General features: G+C 41.1%; 1 protein-coding gene across 2 annotated transcripts in view; it reads right to left on the bottom strand.

The window, feature by feature from the left end:
* Positions 1 to 20397, bottom strand: part of LOC140210002 (suppressor of tumorigenicity 7 protein homolog) — a 146914-nt gene extending 126517 nt beyond the window's left edge. For both annotated transcript variants that reach the window (XM_072278723.1, XM_072278722.1), the window contains exon 1: positions 20241 to 20397. In XM_072278723.1, coding sequence (XP_072134824.1) covers positions 20241 to 20394 — 154 coding nt within the window. In that variant the 5' untranslated portion in view covers positions 20395 to 20397. The remainder of the gene's footprint in view (positions 1 to 20240) is intronic.
* Positions 20398 to 21821: the final 1424 nt, after the last annotated feature.

Below are 21821 nucleotides of genomic sequence, written 5' to 3'. Positions count from 1 at the left end.
ATAAAGTTAATTAAATTTAGAATTAGTGGTGACTGTTAATTTCACATGTAGAGCTGATCATGGAACCACAAACTTATACGTGCAGGGCATCCGTCAGACCATCTACTGGAACAAGCTGACTCATTGCATTGACCTCTCTATTGTACTCTCAGTCTAGATGTCCTGCAACCTGATTTCCTCCAAATATAATTTTTTTTAAAAAATATGCAACATTCGCGGCACTCATTATTCCTTGTGGCATATTGGATTTATTTCAATTCCTTATTGTCCACAATTTGAAATTGTTAATATTACCCCTCCATCTCAAAAATCTACCCACATTCATTCCATGATCAAGTTTAAAATTAAAATAATTAAGAATTTGTTTTAAAAATGGAATGCAAGTAGAACATTTATGATAGTCTAAATTGCTAACCCCAGGATTAAACCAACATGCAGTTATACAGATGTTTGTGTGATATGTTTATAGTTGTTAGCATTAATCATGATCTGACTGAGGGATACAAAATCTCATATCATGTTGAAATAAATCCAGGATTGGGACATAAAATTTATGTATGCCAATATTGAACACAACAGGACAAAGCGTTCAGGCTGGACTTCACATGACCATTGCTCATCATCACCCTCACCAACAGTGTGTAAACTTAATGCCCTTCCTCCATACAAGTAAGCAGCAAATCTAATATCCACTCCATCAGCAAGATCCTTCTACTTTCCTGTCCAAAACATTGCCCAGATTTATATCTATCAAACTTCTGTTAGTGAATTTATGTTCATACATTTCTTACTATTTGATATCAATTGTCCAGTGCCCATTCAAATTATACCTGCTTGAGTCCAGACTGAGATTTGATCGACATCTCAAGACTCGCTAATCACAATTTGTTTGCACTTTTTCTCCCAAAACATAATCCAAGTTCTTACAATTTTAAGACATCCCTCCAAGGAATAAAATGGATTACCATGGATGCTTCCGCTTTCATTACAAGCTTCCACCATTGTTCTCTGAAGTTCTTTCTATTTTCTTTACCTTGACCATCTCTTCTAGCCTTCAATAATATCCCCAAGAATAACCTTTAGTCAGTCCCTAACCCTAATATTTAATTTTGCAAAATACAGTCTTTCAAACATCTATACCAAAAGTTGCCAGAAATTTTTCATTCTGTTTCCTTCTCCATTCCTCCAGCCTGATCTTCTCAGAAGAATGCTACCTTGTTGCTCCTTCCAAATGCACCCTATATTTCTGTATCTATTGATGCTGATGTTCTGTGCTCCCCTGCACGTGTTCTAAGGTCTATTACTATCAATTGGGACAGTTACAAGACTTAGTGCACGCTTGAGAAATACGACTTCATTCTCCACTTGTGTGTGTTGCAGCCTCCCAGATTCAGTTTCATAATACAAAATTTCAGGTAACTCACCTTCTCTCTCAAACTAGCCATTTCCATTGTACATCATCCACCTTTATGAGATATTAGCTTAATTTTTCTTTGCCTAACAGCATAGTCTGACCTGTTGGGCATTTTGCAACAGTCTACTTCCCTTTATCTGCATTATCATTCTGTAACAGCCATCTTTAACCATTGACCTCTCCTTGTCCCATGACAATCGCAATCAACTTAAGCCTGACCTAATCACCAATATTCCCCTTTGTCATAGCTATCCATGCCAGTCTTATCCATAATGACAACTAACTTGATTTTTCTTTCTCAATTTCAATGAAAGGTCTTTGACCTAAAACATTAACTGTTTCTCTATCCACAGTTGCTACTTGGCGATGTTTCCAGTATTTTCTGAAAACAAAAGTATATTTATTGACCAACTACCACATTGTACTCTGTGTTTACTTACCTTGTTAGATGACCTTTCATTGGTAAACAAACTTGCGGACTTAAGTAGCTAACGAAAACAGATCAGAGAAACCTTGCCCACTTTTGGCCTCTATTCAATTGATCTATATCAAAACTGGAGTTATCTGCATTTACATTGCACCCATCTTATTTTAAGCACAAGAATTTGGCTCACTGCCAACTGCATGAAGTAAGTTTATAGCTGGCATGTGCAAACACAGCTACAATTTGTCCAAGAGGTCTGATAAACACAAATCAGATGGATGACCTTTAATTATTTTGGTGGCCAGGAGAATGGAAAAATTCTTTGATGTTTCCCTCACAAATAGTGTCATTGAATCTTTAACATTCCTTCCAAAAGAAAATGATATTTTCATCCATGCACCATAATGGCATACTAGTATTTTGTCGGGCTCAAAAGGAATCTTATACTGTCTGCCTCCATAATCTGATCCCGCCCACCTTTTTATATTGCTTTTCAAAGCTTTATTATTGCAAAGATTCCTAATGTCTATCATTTACCCCAACTTAGCAATTATATTAAGGAATCACAATGCTCAACAGATAGTCTTAGAAATTATATTAGCATACTCCATTTAATTTCCTTCATAGATATGCTCCCTTAGCTGCACAAAACTCAACATTGCATTTCAGTTTTATTTTCAAAACAGCCAGAGTACAAGTTATTCCCACCTGGGAACCACTCTAAGTTGGTTCTCTTTGTTATCAAGTAAAATTTTGTATTTGGTCAAAAATTCAAACTGTTTCTTTTCCTAGGTATAGGCACTTTAAAACTGAGAGCTTCCTCCACACAAATCTCAAAAGATCTCACTTTTTCTGTTTGCTTCTCTTCCCAAGTACTCCCTTAAGTAAGAGATGTGACATTAAAAAAAACATACAAAGTTGAGAAAGGACAAAGTACAGAAGGCCACAAAAATATGTATGATAAAAAGAAAACCAGAGGGATAAAGGAAATGTTTGAAAGACAAGAATCTTAGTACTTTCAGCATAATAAAATGTCCAGAGGAGCTCCACAAAAGCATCAACAAACAAAATCTGACATCATAAGTTGTTATAATATGGCAAGCATGAGTCTGAAAGAGCGTGGTGAAGGAGGGGAAAAATATAACTGGATAAGGTTTTAGTATGAGACACAGTAGGAATAAAAAGTGGACTTTTTTTTTATTATTCTTGGGACACTATTTATTGCCATTTCTTGAGCATCCTGAGAAGATGGTGATCCATTGTCTTCTTTCAAAGTTTTGAATGGATTCAAAATCAGCTGAGTTGAAAGGCCAGAAATTGGCCAGGAATAACACAAGCTGGAAATAATAAAGGCATGTATAAGGATTTAAGCCAATGGGCAAAGTAATTCACATTACAATGGGAGAACCAGGACAGGTTCATGATTGAGAGAATGTAGATTTTTTAATATGAACCTAATTTTTCAAATGTGATCTCATTAGCCCTCAGTTAACTTCAAAATGACCTATTCTGACTACCTAAAGGTACAGTGATCTCTACCTTTAAGTAACACACCCATACATTGCAGTACATTGCTATCCTTTTTTTTTTACAAAAGCAATTATGGAAGATATTAATGTACAACAAAATGATAAAAATATATTCTTTCTGAATCCAATTACCTTTCTCAGTGGTCACTTTATTAGGCACCTCATGTACAGTACCTGTACTAATAAAGTGGCCACTGAGTGTACACTCATGGTCTTCTGCTGCTGTAGCCCATCCACTTCAAGGTTCAACATGTTATATGTTCGGAGATGCTCTTTTGCACACCACTGCAGTAACCTGTGGTTACTTGAGTTACTGTCACCTTCCTGTCAGCTTGACATTCTCCGCTGACATCTCTCATTAACAAGGCATTTTCACCCACAGAGCTGGACTAAATGCTTTTTTAGTTTCTCACACCATTCTCTGTAAACTCTAGAGACCGCTGAGTGTGTAAATCCCAGGAGATCAGCAGTTTTTGATATACTCAAACTACCCCATCCAACACCAACAATCATTCCACAGTCAAAGTCACTTCGATCACAATACTTCTCCATTCTGTTTGCTCTGAACAACAACTGATTTCTTGACCATGTCTGCATGCTTTTATGCACTTAATTACTGCCATGATTGGCTGATTAGATATTTGCATCGAGAAACAACTGGCCTCAGCATTTCAAATGATCTCAAGAAAGCTTGGCTTTCTCAAGCAGTCAATGAATTTACTAATGTCCAAAATCTACATATAGAATAATAAACTGTAAATTGGTTTATTGCTTATTTGCCATGGATCAACGTTTTCCAGCAGTGTCCGTCACTAGCCAGCTGTTGCCACTCATTGACCTCGATATTTTAAAAAATGTATTCATTTTACCTGATGTGGGCATTGCCAGCTAAGTCAGCATTTATTGCCCATCCCTAGTTGCCCTCGAGAAGGTGGTGATGAGCTGCCTTCTTGAACTGCTGCAGTCCCTGAGGTGTAGGTACACCCACAGTGCTTTTGGGGGGGGGGGTGGAATTGGGAATTCCATGATTTTAACCCATCAATAATGAAGGAATGGCGATATAGAAACATAGAAAATAGGTGCAGGAGTAGGCCATTTGGCCCTTCGAGCCTGCACCGCCATTTATTATGATCATGGCTGATCATCCAACTCAGAACCCCGCCCCAGCCTTCCCTCCATACCCCCTGACCCCCGTAGCCACAAGGGCCATATCTAACTCCCTCTTAAATATAGCCAATGAACTGGCCTCAACTGTTTCCTGTGGCAGAGAATTCCACAGATTCACCACTCTCTGTGCAAAGAAGTTTTTCCTCATCTCGGTCCTAAAAGGCTTCCCCTCTATCCTCAAACTGTGACCCCTCGTTCTGGTTCCCCAACATTGGGAACAATCTTCCTGCATCTAGCCTGTCCAATCCCTTTAGGATCTTATACATTTCAATTAGATCCCCCCTTAATCTTCTAAATTCCAACGAGTACAAGCCCAGTTCATCCAGTCTTTCTTCATATGAAAGTCCTGCCATCCCAGGAATCAATCTGGTGAACCTTCTTTGTACTCCCTCTATGGCAAGGATGTCTTTCCTCAGATTAGGGGACCAAAACTGCACACAATACTCCAGGTGTGGTCTCACCAAGGCCTTGTACAACTGCAGTAGTACCTCCCTGCTCCTGTACTCGAATCCTCTCGCTATAAATGCCAGCATACCATTCGCCTTTTTCACCGCCTGCTGTACCTGCATGCCCACTTTCAATGACTGGTGTATAATGACACCCAGGTCTCGTTGCACCTCCCCTTTTCCTAATTGGCCACCATTCAGATAATAATCTGTTTTCCTATTTTTGCCACCAAAGTGGATAACTTCACATTTATCCACATTAAATTGCATCTGCCATGAATTTGCCCACTCACCCAACCTATCCAAGTCACCCTGCATCCTCTTAGCATCCTCCTCACAGCTAACACTGCCACCCAAGTCAGGATGGTGAGTGACTTAGAGGGGGATTTCCAAGTGGTGGTGTTCCCAGGTGTTCTCGGGTATCTGCTCTTCTCATCCTCCTAGATGGTAGTGGTCGTGGGTCTGGAAGGTGCTGCCTTAGGAACTTTGATGTGTTGTTGCAATGCATCTTGTAGATAGTACACACTGCTGCAACTATTTGTCAATGGTGGAGGGATTAGATGCTTATCGAAGGGGTACCATCAAATGGGCTGCCTTGTACTGGATGGTGTCAAACTTCTTGAGTGCTCATGGAGCTGCACTCATCCAGGCGAGTGGTAAGTATTCCAGTACACTCCTGACCCGAGCCTTGTAGATAGCGGTCAGGCTTTGGGGAGTCAGGAGGTGAGTTGCAAACCGCAGGATTCCTAGCCTTTGACCTGTTCTGGTAGCCACAGTGTTTATATGGCTAGACCAGTTCAGTTTCGTGTCAATGGTAACCCCCAGCATTTTGATAGTAGGGGGCTCAGTGATGGTGATGCCACTGGATGTCAAGAAACAATGGTTAGAGCTTCTCTTGTTGGAGATGATCATTGCCTGGCACTTGCGTGGCTCGAATGTTACTTGCCAGTTGTCAGCCCAGGCCTGGATATTGTTCAGGTCCTGCTGCACTTGGTATGAACTGCTTCATAATCTGAGAAGTCATGAATGGTGCAGAGCATTGTGCAGTCATTTGCGAACATCCCCACTTCTGCCCTTATGACGGAAGGAGGGTCATTGATGAAGCAGCTGAAGATGGTTGGTCCAAGGACACCTCGCTGAGGAAGTCCTGCAGTGATGTCCTGAGGATGAGATGATTGACCTCCAACCACCACAACCATCTTTCCTTTGTGTCATTTGACTGAGAAAGCTGCTGCTTATGTTGGTCTCTGTACTTCTTGCACAGGGCATCACAATCTCTCTTGCTCTGACAGTTCTCCATAGAGTACTGCTTTCGTTAACCTGGAGTTGTACATGTGAGACAGGTGGCCTGGCCAGCAGAGCTGCCTGAGCAGCAAAGTGGCTTCAGTGCTTGGAAGCTGAGCCTTCTCTAGCACCTCATTGTTGGAGACGCGATTCTGCCAGCTGATACCCATGATGGAGCGGAGGCAGTGTTGATGGAAGCGCACCAGCAACTGGATTTGTTTGCAGTACAAGACCCAGGCTTTTGAGCCGTATAGCAGTGTTGTGATGACAGAAGCCCCGTATACCTGGATTTTTGTGGACAGACGCAGCTGGTGGTTCTTCCACACAGTTCTGGAGATGCCTGAGGGCATTGTTAGCTTTGGCAAGACCATTGTCAACATCTTTTACTATCGTGGAGTCATCGGAGATGATGTTGCCCAGGTAGGTGAACTGTTCAACCATGGTGAGACGGTGGTTATCAATGGTGATCCAAGGTGGGCTGTAAACACCACAAGGGGGCTTCTGATGGAGGATCGTTGTTTTCTTCAGACTGACCGTTACCTGAAAGCCCTTGCAGCCTTGGCAAACTGTGACTGCAGCCTGTAGTGTGTCCTCTATGTGTGTGAGAAGAGCACAGTCATCTGCATATAGCAGCTCGAGAACAGGCTCTTGCATGGTTTTTGTTCGGGTGAAAAGGCAGCCAGTCTCAAACAGTGTGCAAGTCAACATATTGATGACATGCCATATGATGCCGAAGAGGTTTTGTTTGATAAACTGAAAAACAACAACTTCTCTATCCAGGTTGACGAGTCCACAGATTTCACTAATAAATGTCATGTTGTAACATTTGTAAGATTTGTAAATAATGGTGAAATTCAAGAAAACTTTTTCTGTTGCAAAGAGCTGCCTGAAACAAGCAAAGGCCAAGATATATTTAATGTTTCGTCTTCATATCTGGAAACAAAAGGTCTGTCTTGGAGGAACTGTGTTGGCATCTGAACTGATGGTGCCCCATCAATGGTTGATGCCATGAGAGGTTTCGTTTCTCTTGTTTAAAAAAAAAATCCTGACAGTGTCACAAGACACTGCTTTCTTCACAGAGTGGTGCTGATGTCAAAAATTCTTGGAGATTAAATGAAAAAAGTTCTGGATGATGCAATAAAAATGGTTAACTTTAATAAACAAAGACCAGTTCACTTGAGAATGTTTTAAAAACTGTAAACCTGGACAAAGAGCACACCAACCTACTGCTACACATAGAAATCCAGTGGCTTAGCAGAGAAAGAGTTCTCAACAGGATGTCTGAGCTGAAAGGTAAATTGTAGGAGTATATTCAAGAAAATAGTAGGCCAGATTTTGCTGAGTGCTTTGAAGATGAAGAATGGCTGCAGAAACTAGCTTAATTAGCAAACATTTTTCATCATATAAACCAGTTGAACAAGTCTCTGCAAGGCCCTGGAGAAAATGTTTTGACGTGAAGTGACAAAATTCTTGGATTTTAAAGGAAACTCAATATTTGGAGGAAAAAAAAACACATTGCAAAAGGAAATCTTGAAATGCTTCCACCACTGCTTGGGCTTGAGAGTGAGGAAGGATCAAAAAGTTTCGAGTCTTATTGAAAACCATGTAGAAGAACTGCAGAACAAAATTGAACAGTATTTTTCCTCTCCTTCAACACAAGTGTATAACTGGGTGAGGGACCCTTTCTCTGAATCTTCTGCTCAGCTTGAGAACTTGACTTTGAGAGAAGAGGAAGAACTTAGTGAGATGTAGACTGATTGGGCACTCCTTACTGATCTGCTGCTGGACAAGTTCTGGATTTCTGTGAAAGAAGGGTATCCTGCCATTCATAAGAAAGCAATGAACATTTTGTGGCAGTTTTCAACTTCTTACATGTGTGAGCAAGTGTTTTCTTGTTTAACAAGCACCAACAGCAAGGATAGAAATCATCTCATTTCAGTTGAAGGTGAAATCCATGTGTGCTTATCCCAAGTCTGACACAGAATAGAGTATTTGTGCAGCAAAAACGAACACGTTTCACGTGCTAGGTCTATACAAGTGATCATGTCAATTAGTAAGAAAACGTCTTTTCAAAGTCTTGTATAAAGTTGTGTCTTAGCTATATTTTCATTCATACTGCATTGCTTACATTTTTTAGTAACTTTACTATTAAACATTGTCAGTAAATTTTCATGTAGTAAATAGCATTAATCAAAATAAATTTACAACCTTTATTTAAATTAAATCCAATGAGCCTAACTTTAGAAAAATTAAATCCCATTGTGGCTAAAGCCAGAAATTTACTATGTTTGCCTTGTGCATTTTTAAAATTTATGAAAGGGAAAGAAAGATTAATTTCAAGAAAGGAAAGATAAGTTTAACTACGTGATTCCCCACCCCCCAACGCCCGCAAGAAAGGTTGGCTAAAAATTCATTCTCTACTCAAAAGAGCATTGACAATTATGTTTGTATTATTATATCCACAACTTACTGACTGTGCTAACATACCGTGAACTGTAGATATAATAAATATATTAGTAGTAGATTAAACATATACTGCACAGGGCTTCCTTGAGACCTGAAAAATATTTCAAGGGTTCCCCCAGGGCAAAAAGATTGAGAAAGGCTGGTTTAGATAATGACCACAACAAAAATCAAGACTAGTTAAATTAAATTCTCTGCAGTATGGAGAATCCTAGCCGGCTGGTGGTGTAGTGGCATCAGCACCGGACTTCAGAGCGAAGACTCTCGAGTTTGAATCCAGCCGGCTTCCTTGCACGTTTTCCATCTGTGCTAGGTTGAGCGTCGAGCTAGCAACTCTACCTCATACAAATAAGAAAGCCTGCTAAAAATACGCCTTCATGACGGCATCCCGATGACTCCACTCAGAGTTAAGGGCTTTCTTCTTTCTTCATGGAGAATCCAGAATCAATACTTGTGTTGTTCCTTGGTCTTTATACTTTATTGTCGCCAAACAATTGATACTAGAGCATACAATCATCACAGCAATACTTGATTCTGCTCTTCTTGCTCCCTGGAGTACAAATCGATAGTAAATATTAAAAATTTAAATTATAAATCATAAATAGAAAACAGAAAAGGGGAAGTAAGGTAGTGCAAAAAAAACCAAGAGGCAGGTCCGGCTATTTGGAGGGTATGGCTCAGATCCGGGTCAGGATCTGTTCAGCAGTCTTATCATAGTTGGAAAGAAGCTGTTCCCAAATCTGGCCGTACGAGTCTTCAAGCTCCTGAGCCTTCTCCCAGAGAGAAGAGGGACGAAAAGTGTGTTGGCTAAGTGGGTCGTGTCCTTGATTATCCTGGCAGCACTACTCCGATAGCGTGCGGTGTAAAGTGAGTCCAAGGATGGAAGATTGGTTTGTGTGATGTGCTGGGCTGTGTTCACGATCTTCTGCAGCTTCTTCTGGTCTTGGGCAGGACAACTTCCATACCAGGTTGTGATGCACCCCAGAAGAATGCTCTCTATGGTGCATCTATAAAAATTAGTGAGGGTTTTAGGGGACAGACCAAATTTCCTTCTGTGAAACATTTCTCTAAAGTTGCTCATAGCAAGAGGTTTGCACAAAATTTAATTTGCTGGAACTCAAATATAGGCATAAACAAATTTTATAATATGGTCCTAATCAATATCTATAGAAATTAATACTATTTAAAAACTGTTCATTCAAAGCATGGTCTTGTGTCTAATGGCCAAGCAAGTGACTGACACTAGTTAGAAACTGTTTGGCAACAGTCTCCTGCCCCAATTAAGCAGCGCAGTGTCCCACATAAATGAAGGGACTCCAGCTATTTTCTCCATTCGTTTTTGTTCTTTAAGTCATCCCAAATAAACAGCCGCATTAACTAACCGATGGCCCAATTAACGAGAATCCACTGTGTGTGTGAAACAATTATATACTGTATTACACTACCTTCAGTTCCAGTGTGTTATAATGTCTTCTGAGAAATATTTCATGGAGCTGGTCAGATAATTAAATATTAAAGAGCATACCATGCCAGAGAAGAAATAAGTGTGCATGAAACTGAATGAATCATGCATGCATCTTATGAATATTTCAGAACAAGAAACAAGCTGCGGAGGACCTTAATGGGTCAAGGAGGCAAAGGGATGGTTGACATTTCAGGTCAAAAACTTGCATCAGGATTTTTGAATATCCTATGTGCCAAGAGATACAAAATAATCAAGTCAATGAAATAATCAACCACAAGATTTGTCAGAAAGTAACTAAAATTCACAAGAGCAGCAGTGTTCCGCCAATAAGGCTGACTGCAACCTAACCCCTTATATAAATCTTTGTCTGCTTTAATACTAGGATTAATACAAAAAACTCCAAATTATAATCAACAATCCACATTTCTATCACCCACTTTGTATAGAGACATTTGCTACAAGGCCTGGTACTGATAGTTTTTAGGACAATATTTACTGCGTACTTCTTAGCCAAGCTTACTTTTCGTCATATACATTTTGGTGGGGGCTGTGATTGCAAAACTGGCAATGAGGCTAATGGATGGGGGTGGGGGATTTCCACACTGTTTACGAGAGGATGAGGTAATAAATTCAAGGGGAGAATTTTCATCTAATGTATGTGAAGAGGGCAAACATGTCAAAGAAATGCACAATAAATGGCAGGATGCTAAAGAGCATCTAAGAATAATGTTACAAACACAAAAAAGTCTGCAGATGCTGAAAATTCAAAGCAACATAAACAAAACACTAGACTCTACTGACTAGAGGAACTCAGCAGGTTAGGCAGCATCTATGGAAAAGAGTACACAATTAATGTTTTGGGGCAAGACCCTTCTTCAGGAATGCATTTTGTGTGTGTTGTAAGAATGATGTTATTTTGGAATGCATGTTGGAAGATCCCTAAAGATAAATGGAACAAAGTGAATATGGAATACCTGTCATTACCAACTGAGACATGGAAGAAAACACAGACAAAACATGACAGAACAATAGTAAGACCACAGATATATTGCAAGGGCTGGAGAGTTATAGTTACCAGGAAAGACCAGGTTGGTTTAATTGTGTGTAACATGGCTAGACAAGGTACCCATTTTACTTGGATATTATTTGATAAACAGAGGCAAGTCAAATAACAGAAGAATTAGAGAAAAAAAATACTTCACAACTTAGTGTAGTGGATATTTAAATATCTCAGTACTAAAGGATTGTAACGTAGGAGTCTGAAAACAATGCGAAAAAGGCAAAAAGAACTTGCAAAGTTTGAACCTATAATGCTTCAGACAAAAAACCTGGAAGTAGAAGTAGTGTATAGATTCCTTTCCAGCCAACAAAAACAGTAATTTCCATAATATTCCTTTAAGTTCCTTGAATACCTTAAAAGTTTTCAATCAAATTCTCAAAGATACAAGAAATACAACTCACCTCTCAGCCATCCTATATCCCTCTCTTTCCACCACATTCTAAATGCTTTCTCCACCTCTCAGTCCCCACACTCAAATCCACCCCCACTGCTCTCTTCCCTTCTCCCTAAATTCACATCCACCTGCTCCAGACAACAATCCCCTACTCTTCTGTTCCCTTCCCCACTGGTGCCCCCATCCCTACCACACCTTGGCCTCTTCATTCCTCCCAACCACCATCACCACCCTCAGCAGTGACTGCTGTGTGATTTGGCTCCCCTTGATTCAATTGCAACCCAAGGTCGAAAGGCCATCTGGTCCTATCTTGTCATTCAATGAAGAAAATAAACACTTTCTTAATTTATCATTACTGAACCACGAATCGCTAATATTTTTGATTTTAATATCCTATCAGAAACAAACTTCCAAATAATAATCAGATTTTCTTGACAATCCTCTATGGTCTCTGCAATTGCCCAATTCTGGCTTCTGACAAATTCCTACTTTAAATTTTTCTGTCAGCAGTGGCCCTGCTTCAGCTACCTGGGCTCAAAGCTCTGAAATATTTTCCAACATAATATATCTCATGTAAGAAAGTACCTTGTACGATGGATTTCAAAAACAGATTGATGGTATTTATGCAAAACTGGGACATTTTAATACATCACTGTGAGCTTTGTATTTCTACATTGTTAATGCCATTTCATAGAATCATACAACATGGGAAGATGCCATTTAGCCCATTAACACAAATGAGTTGTTATTTATTCCAAGTTGGTCACTTTTTGTCTATGTCCATATGTTCTACTATAATTGCTTGACTTGCTTTAGCGATTCAGAATCTGCTTGTAACATTCTATTGTTATGGATACAAACTAGTATCATTGTATGACAAGTTTCTACTTACAAGAAGAAATAAATAATTAAAACCCAAGACAGCATTACTCACATTTTCAGCAGCCAGGATATCTACAACTGATCAATATCCCACTATATTCTTTGCCAGTCTTTGATACCATCCACAACCCCGCTTTTCGAACGTTCGCTTTACGAAACCTCACTGTTATGAAAGACCCACATTAGTACCCTGTTTTCACTTTCAGAAGGTGATTTCACTATTACGAAGAGAGGCAGCTCACGATAAAAAATCAGCACGATAAAAGGCAGCGCGCACCCCGAGCAGCCGCTCTGCCCCAGATTCGGAACGGTATTGCTGAAACACGTTGCATTGAGCGGCCGTTAGCAAGATGAGTTCTAAGGTGTTGGAAAAGCCTGAAAGAGTAAGGGTGTTACACTTAGCATAAAACTAGACATAATTAAGCATTTCTATCGTGGTGAACGAAGCAAGGACAAAGTGAGTTAGGCTTGTGGAAGTTGACGAAGATGATGTTGAAGAGGTTTTGGCATCCCATGACCAAGAACTGATAGATGAAGAGCTGATGCAATTGGAAGAGGGAAGGATAACAATTGAAACTGAATGCAGAAAGTGAAGCAACTGCATGAGATTTTCGCTGCAATGATAAAGTACGACTTTAATTTTGAAAGAGTATGTAGGTTTAGGGGATATTTGCAGGATGGTTTCAGTGCTTACAAACAACTGTATGATAGAAAAATGCGCGAGGCTCAGCAGTCAAGCAAGCCTTCCACATCAGCCGACGAACCTCAACTTTCGATATCGAGGCGGGCAGTCATAGGAGAAGATGAGCTGCCTGCCCTGATCGACGATGAGATGACACCCCCGTGTCCTACCACCCCAACACCCGGGCCCCGGACGATACTCTACTGATTCGCAAAGAACGCAGTGGTAGCCGGGAGGCACACAGCACATCTTTAAGAAAAAAGCTGAAATAAACATGCTAATTAATTAGGTGCCGCCTAGCACGTAATTGTCGGCCCAGATCAGAGGCGATGCAATCGGCAAACCGCTGCGTTCTTCGCGGCAATGTATCAGGTCGGCGGCCCGGAGGGTGGGGGCCACTGCACCACCCAGCCTGCGACGACTCAGTCTAGCACACCATCATCAGTGTGCTCGGCGCTGTTTTCCCAATTCTGGTAAGTGATACTACACTGTACATACAATATTTCTACTTTATATCGGCTGTGTATTTTTACGTGTTATTTGGTAGATTTGGCAGCTTCATAGTTTAAGGGTTACTGGAGAGCGCGTTTATGCCAACAGCGTTTGCGTGAGATTTTCTGCCGAGAGCGCTTGTGTGAGATTTTCGCTACGGAGATCTGTGCAGGCAATCATTGTAGAGAAGTATTTCTACTTTATATAGGCTGTGTATTTATCATATCATTCCTGCTTTTACTATATGTTACTGTTATTTTAGGTTTAATGTGTTATTTGGCATGATTTGGTAGGTTATTTTTGGGTCTGCGAACGCTCACAAATTTTTTCCATATAAATAAATGGTAATTGCTTCTTCGCTTTATGACATTCCAGCTTACGAACCGTTTCATAGGAACGCTCTACCTTCGGATGGCGGGGGAAACCTGTATAGCCAAATGAAACAACGTTGCTCTGGGCCAAGGTGCACAGCACAGTATATATAACTCACACAAAGTAATATTACCATAAATAAATTAACGAAAGTGTTCCAGAAGATTAACATTTAGCATAAAGTGCATTTACAACACAAGTTAAAAAAAATACTATAATGCACTTCATAAGTGATGAGACCTGTATGGTGGCAGGGAGTTCGTTAGTTTCACGGCCTGGTGAAGTTTATATACATCACAAACAGCAGAGTTCCCAGTACTTATCCCTTTGGAACACCACTGATCACAGACCTGCAGTTAGAATAGGTCTCTTTGACCATTGCCCTGTCTTCTACAGGCAAGCCAATTCTTTATCTAAATGGCCAATTCACCATGGATACCACGCAGTTTAATCTTCTGGATGAGCCTCCCATAAAGAACCTCGTCAAACACCTTACTAAAATCCAAGTAGACAACATCCACAGCTCTACTGTCATCAATCATCCTCGTTCAATCAAGTTAGTAAGACACAACTTGTCCCACACAAAGCCATGCTGGTTCTCACTCGCAAGGCCATGGTTTCCCAAATGCTCACAAACCCCATTCCTCAGAATACTCTCCAGTAACTTCCCTGCCACTGACATGAGACTCATTGGTCTATGGTTTCCAGGAGTATATCTGGTTCCAGTTTTGAATAATGAACAAAATTAGCTACTCACCAGTCCACCAGGGCCTCAACTGTGGCTAGAGAGGACACAAACATATTGGCCAAGGCCCCAGCAATCTCATCCCTTGCCTCTCCTAACAACCTGGGGTATACCCCAACAAGCCTTAGGAATTATCCACATTCACAACACGCTGGAGGAACTCAGCATGTCCGGCAGCATTCGTGGAAAAGATCGGCGACGTTTCGGGCCGGAACCCTTCGTCAGGACTGTAGAGAGAAGGGGCAGAGGCCCTATAAAGAAGGTGGGTGTTGTGAGTGTTGCTTTGACCCCAGCATCTGCGGAGTACTTTGTGAATTATCCACCTTAACGCTCTTTAAGAGACCCAACACTATCTCCTCTTTTACCTCGAAATGCCCTAGCATATCAATATGTTCAGCACTGATCTCTCTATCCCCCACATCCTTCTCCTTAGTAAATACTGATGTAAAGTATTCATTAAGGACTTCACCCACATCCTCGGTGTCCAAGCAAAAGGAAAGAAAAAGTTGCTGAGATCAAAAATTTTAACACCCAACAGTTTTCAAACAACTTCGGGAGTTTGCTTTTTATTGACTACAGTTCTGCCTTAAATGCCATACTCCAAAAGTTGACCATTAGCAACACAATCTGGGACTCAGTACATCAATTTGCAACTGGATTCTGGACTTTCTTACTAATCGCACCTAGACAGTCAGAACAGGCAAGTGCATATCAACCTCCCTAACCCTGAACACCAGTGCACTGCAGAGATGTGTACCGAACCCACTCCTTTACACTCTTTTCACCCATGACTGTGCCCCTCCTGTGCCACCAACTCTATATCAAATTTGCAGATGAAACCACAGTGATTGGATTAGTCACAAACAACAATGAAACAGCATAGAGAGAGGAGATGTAGAAACTGTATGAATGGTACAATAACCATATCCTTTCACTCAACAGCAAAAAACCAAGGAAATTATTATGGACTTCAGGAAAATAAGGTGGCATGAACAAGATCCACTACTTATAAATGGTGAAGCAGTAGAAAGGATCTCCAGCTTTAAGTTCTCGAGAGTGAACATCATAAAGGAGCTCCTTGACCACCAACACCTCCATGATCATAGGGAAAGTCCCAGCTTCAATTCTTGATGCTATTTCACATTTAGTAATTGTATTTTATGACATGGGCGTGTGCAATACTTGAATGGGGCAGCCACTGTTGCTTTTAATTTTAGACATGTTTGTTTTTAATTCAGTCATTCTAAATAACTCAGATATTATTTTAAACTTAGTCATTGCTCCTTTAGTAATTGAATTGCCAGCTTTGCACTGCATGTTATCGTCTTCAGCAATGACAATAAAACTCTAACTACATACTACAGGTCATTGAGATAAAATACAGATGGCGGTATTTTAAGTTAGAGCAACAGCACATCCATTTTCCAATAAGTATGCAGTCTGCCTCATGACAATGTATCTCAATCTGCCTTTATTCCAGTAATATTGTGTGCCAGTGCCCACCCATGATCCAGTGACATTGCACCCAATTACCTAGCTGTATTTTTAGAAGCAGTGTGTACAACAGCCCCACATACTCCAGCAAGCTTTAATCTATACAAGTTGGACCAGTGACTACTTATACTCTAGTGATAGCGTACAGATGTTTCAATACTTCTATGACAATGCATGCCAATGCCTGACTACATCCCAATGACAATGTTCACCAGTATCTTCCCATCTTCCAGTGACAACATGTGGAACTGCCTGCCCATGTTTTTGTGGCAGTCAGCTAGTGTCTGTCTTAGTAGTTTCAGTGTGTGAGTGTGTCTGTCTTTATTCATGTGTCAGACTGGCTACATGAGAATGAGTAAGAGATCCAAAGGTTAATTGACCTTAAACTAGCTGATTGCCACATAGTATTCTTGGATTGGAAGCTTCATTATGTCTCAAGAGGAAAGTAACAGCTCTATAGGTCCAAAAGAAGACCCACAACCCAAAGAACAGACAATGGGTGGAAAGTGCACTGGAGATCCTGCAACTTGTTTACATCCATAGCACGTGCAGATGCTTCAGTGCTAAGAGCAATAATAATTCATACACCTGGGGAGCCACTTACATTATAGAAGAGAATAGAAGTGAATGCATGAAGGACAGAGAGGCAGTCAGCATACACTTGAAAAATACCTCATCTTTGAATAAATGCCCTTGATTCTATTCCAAAGCAAATATCTTGTCCAGCATCTCTGACACGTGATCAGAATTCATTAAGGCTACAGGCCAACTAAGAACAAGCAGTTTCACTACTGAAGTTCTAAAATCTGACAGAAACAAATTAAAGTCACAAATTCACAACATCTTCTTCATATCTTAGAAGGGCATCATCTTGACTGTCTTCAAGAAAAGAGACAAACATAATCATTGCAATTGCAAAAGGCTCTTTATGTGGCCCATGATAGAGAAAGTATCATGAGGATCTTCTTCAATCATCTGTCCTCATGGCAGAACGGTGACTCTGCTCTCTGAATTGTGCTGAGACAACACAATAAATTTAAACTCCAACAGAAATGCAGGAACAGTATCAATGACTAATTGTGGATCATTAAAACTTTTGATTTCAACAATCCTTCACAAATTGGCAGTTCACATAAATTTGTTTCCACTTTACATCTGCTTCAAGATGTGATGTGATCTTCACCAACAGGTCCACAGTAGACTCAAACAGTGTAGGTTAGTGTAGATCAAGACTGCATCAATATCGCAATTCTTTTAGAATTGACTTTAAAGTTCTCTTACTTGTTTTTCAAGCTCTCTATGGTCTGGGACAGAAGTACATCACAGAATCATTTTCGTTTTATAATTCTGCTCAAGTTCTCAGGTCTTCCTCTGCCAGTCTCTTAAATTTAAACAGTCTTCCTCCAAAAATTAATTGACAGGCCAGCATTTTTTGAATTACACTCCCTAAACGGTGGAACTCAATACCTAAAACTATAAGGAATGCAGACTCAGTCGACACTTAAACACCAGCTGAAAACCTATTTATTTAATTTTCCTTTTAATAACAATTTTTTTTGCCTTTTATTTTCATTTTTGCACTTAACCCCATTGTAATGCACTTCGAACTACATCATCTATATGAAAAGTGTTCTGCAAGTTAGTATCAATATTAATATTTTCCTCAATCTTTCTCCCAATTATGCAGCTCAACTCCAAAGATATTCCTGCTGGGCTGGAACTAATCTACAGGACAAATGGTAGGCTTCAACCTATTTTTCCTCCATACGTGAACCAAGACTGCCATAACTAAAGTCAATGCACTGCAGTACATGCACGCTTAGAGGCCAAATACCAAATTAACATCCACTTCTTTACTGAGGCATTTGAGAGGAATTGCCTTCCTATTAAAATCCACAAAATTCCTACTGCCAACCTGCCATCATCCTCCAACAATAAAGTCGATGACAAGATCAGTTTCTAAACCTTGGCAGCCATGCCACAATGAAAATGTAGATGATGAAAATCATCAGTCCTTCCAATGTGTCCCATAGCCTTCCAAAGGAAAATGTGTTTCAAAATGATTTCCTTAAACCTTGCATAAAGCTTATCAGCTATCAGGCTGCTGTGATCCCTGCTTTCCTAATGCTTTAAGACCACTGGAGGCACCTCATTGAAGAGGAGTGGTATCAATAGCACTACCTCAACAAAACCCATTGGCAGGATAAGGATGTTGGGGTCAATGATGCTGCAATTACACTCAACTGGTCCTAGTGTCCATTCCATGTTGTTTGCATACCTAACAACTAACAATCAAACTGCAGTGAGGCTGGAAATAGATTACTAGATGACCAAGGAGAACAATTCAAGGATGTTCTAAAAGCCTGCTTGAAAATATGTAATATCCAAACTGACCTGTGGGAATCCCTGGCTCATGTCTGCTCAAAATAAAGGACAAGCATTTGGGAAGGGTTGGACCTAGGTTTAAAGTGAGAGGGGAAAGATTTAAAGAAGACCTGATAGGGTAACACACACCAAATGCTGGAGGAGCTCAGCAGGTCAGGGAGCATTTATTGCGAGGAATACAGTGTCCATGTTTCACACAAAGACCGTTCATCAGGACTGAAAAGGAAGAAGGAAGGCGGCAGAATAAGAATGGGGGAGGGGCGATGGAGTACAAGCTGGCAGGTTATAGGTGAAGCCAGGTGAGGAGGAAAGTAGCTGGGTGGGGGATGGAGGATGAAGTGAAAAGCTGGCAGGTGATAGAAGGAAAAGATAGGGAAGGAGTGGCTCAGTGCGTCAAAACTGGTGGCCTAAAAAATGGAGCTGGAAGCCATGTGGAACAAGACAGCGACAGAGACAGAGTCAGAGAAGGACACATGGCTGTGGTATCAAATCTGGGTAAGCACATGGATGGGTTTGTGGAATGAACTGCTGGATGAAGTAGTAGCTGGACGAATCATAGATTCTCTGAGAATCCAAGTCCATTTGTTGGGAATGCACAAACACCCTACATAAACAACAGATGGTCCTCACCACCACCCAAACTTTCCATTTACCCAATGCATCAGCAAGTATTGCAAAACCTGTGACAAACACTGCAGACCCACTTTGGTGCCTTTAGCCACCTCAGAGCACATAGACATAGGTGAGTAAGTCATTTTCAATGCTCAGTCACTAAGTGGGCCAGTGAGTTTAAGTTAGTGTACACTGTTTCAATATTACAATGACCCTGTGCACTGCAGATGTCTATATTATATTGCACTTGTGCACCATGTCAGCTTTTAATCCAATGACAGCAAGTGCCAGTGGCTACTGAGATCCTGGAGAGAACAAATGCCAATGACAGCATATTGCCAATGCCTGTTCAGATCCCTATGACAGCATGCATCCAGATTACAGTGGTAGCATGCACACATGTCCCTGCGAAAGCAAGTGCCTGTGCATGCACAGAACAGTATTAGCCCGTGGCTGCCTAAATCTCTTTGATAGCAAGGGATGGTGCTTTCATGAGTCTGTATCAACATGTGCCAATGCCCATCTAATCCCTGCAACAGTGTGCCAGTACTCACTCAGATCATAGAGAATGTGCTAATACGTTCCCAGATCTCAGTGATAGCATATGCCAGTGCCTGCGCTTATCCCAGAGTGTGTGTCATTGTATACCAGATCCCTGTGACAGTGTGTGCTACTGGTTGCTCATTGAGGAGTCAGTAGCCATGTGTACTCGTGCCGGCCAGCATCCCAGTGACAGTGTTTAGCACAACTTGCCTAGATTTCCGGGGTGGGTGAGACAATGGACGCATCAGGGCTGTCAGCCGCTGGATTGGGAGACCGGTCCCCGACGCAACAAGCGGGCGGACAGGAGTGCCGGTGCCGGATGGCTCTGTCTGTGTGAACTGCGGCGGGGAGGACGGGACAGGAGTGGGGATGTGGCCAGCCGCTTACCTGCGCTGAGATTCTCGTGCAGTTTGAGCGGTGCCCGCAGGATGTAGAGAAGGCCAAACACCAAAACAAACCAGAGTGCCCACAAATAGGTCCAAGACCAACTGACGCATCGCTTCAGTCGCTCAACAAACCCAGCCGACCCCCCTTCCGCCATATTTATCCGATTAGCCTAAAGGATTGTGGGATGCAGGAGGAGTCCTCCACAACAGGCAGCGGTAAACTTCCACGCTGTCTTGATGGGTGTGGGAGAACACTATCCTTTGACAAATGTCCTGATCATGTACTTTCAGACAAAATGCGTCTTTTAGATCTTTCTGGTATTTAAAGTTTTAAAGGGCTGAATTGCAGTTAGGAAATTCAGGCTCAGGATTTCAAAGTAATACAGTACCTGATCTGAACGCAGCACAACTTGAGCAACTTCCTTCTGACTACTGCTCCTGTACTAGTTCCAGCTACTAAAGCTGAATTAATTTCGCTCTATTTCGACTGTCTTGACTTCTCTGAGAATATAGGTTTAAGCCCGAGCTGATGGAAGCAACCTTCGAATTTGGATTCTTGTCGTGACACGTTTGGGGGAAGTGTTTTCTTGAGGATGAGAATATTAAAATTGAATCTCCCCTGTCGGATCTTAGCTATCTCACAATATAGTTTAGTATTCTAGAAAGAACAAATGAAACGTGTTTACTGCTAGGTACCATGTATGGATACAGGCTTTACTTGTAATTGTGTATTGGGAATCGTAGAGAACTGCTAACATTATTTTGTTTAATAAGCGCTAACCCGCGCGAGTGCATACGCTATATATTTAAATACACTGCTATTTACCCTTTTTGAATAGAGTTATTCACCTCAGATTTATAGATTTAACCGGTTCGCGTGTTCTAACTGTTTGATTAAGGGAACGTGTTAGTATTGAAACCACTTGTTGATTCGGGTCTGTAGAACGCTGTGTTGTTCCCCTTCCATGCTTTCCGATTTGAGTTGTGTTTTTTTTTGTAGGAATTATCTTTTGCTTTTTTTTATCTTTTACTTATTCGAGGGATGTGGTTTACGGCCAAGAATTTCTTCTCTGTCGCACCCAAAGTTGTTCTACTGTTTATCTGATCCTGCTCTTCTCTGCCAGAGTTATGTCGACTCCTTATCTAAGACCAAAATAAAAACAAAAAAAAACTAGAGCAGATACCGTGAGAAACAGCCAATGTTTAAGGGGTTGATGACCTTTCAGCAGTTTGGGGGCCAATTCGCTACACTGTTTATCAGATACATCTTGTCCATGGGAGGTCTGTATCCGACTCCTCATACAAACCTCCCATGGACAAGATGTATCTGTGAGAAGCTGGATACAGACCTTCCATGGACAAGATGTATCTGTGAGAAGCTGGATACAGACCTTCCATGGACAAGATGTATCTGTGAGAAGCTGGATACAGACCTTCCATGGACAAGATTCACGGTTACCACAAAGGCCAGGAGCAATGACACAGGGGACTGCAATTTCACACAGCGGCCAACTTCTCCATGGATGCAACATTGTCTATGCAAGTTTACTCTTGTGCGTTTTGATTTACTGCAGCTTTGATG

The sequence above is a fragment of the Mobula birostris genome, chromosome 14 (assembly GCF_030028105.1).
Source record: "Mobula birostris isolate sMobBir1 chromosome 14, sMobBir1.hap1, whole genome shotgun sequence".
Taxonomy (NCBI): Eukaryota; Metazoa; Chordata; class Chondrichthyes; order Myliobatiformes; family Myliobatidae; genus Mobula; species Mobula birostris.
Note: the sequence above shows the minus strand (reverse complement) of the source record. Positions and strands in the feature narration are given on the sequence as shown.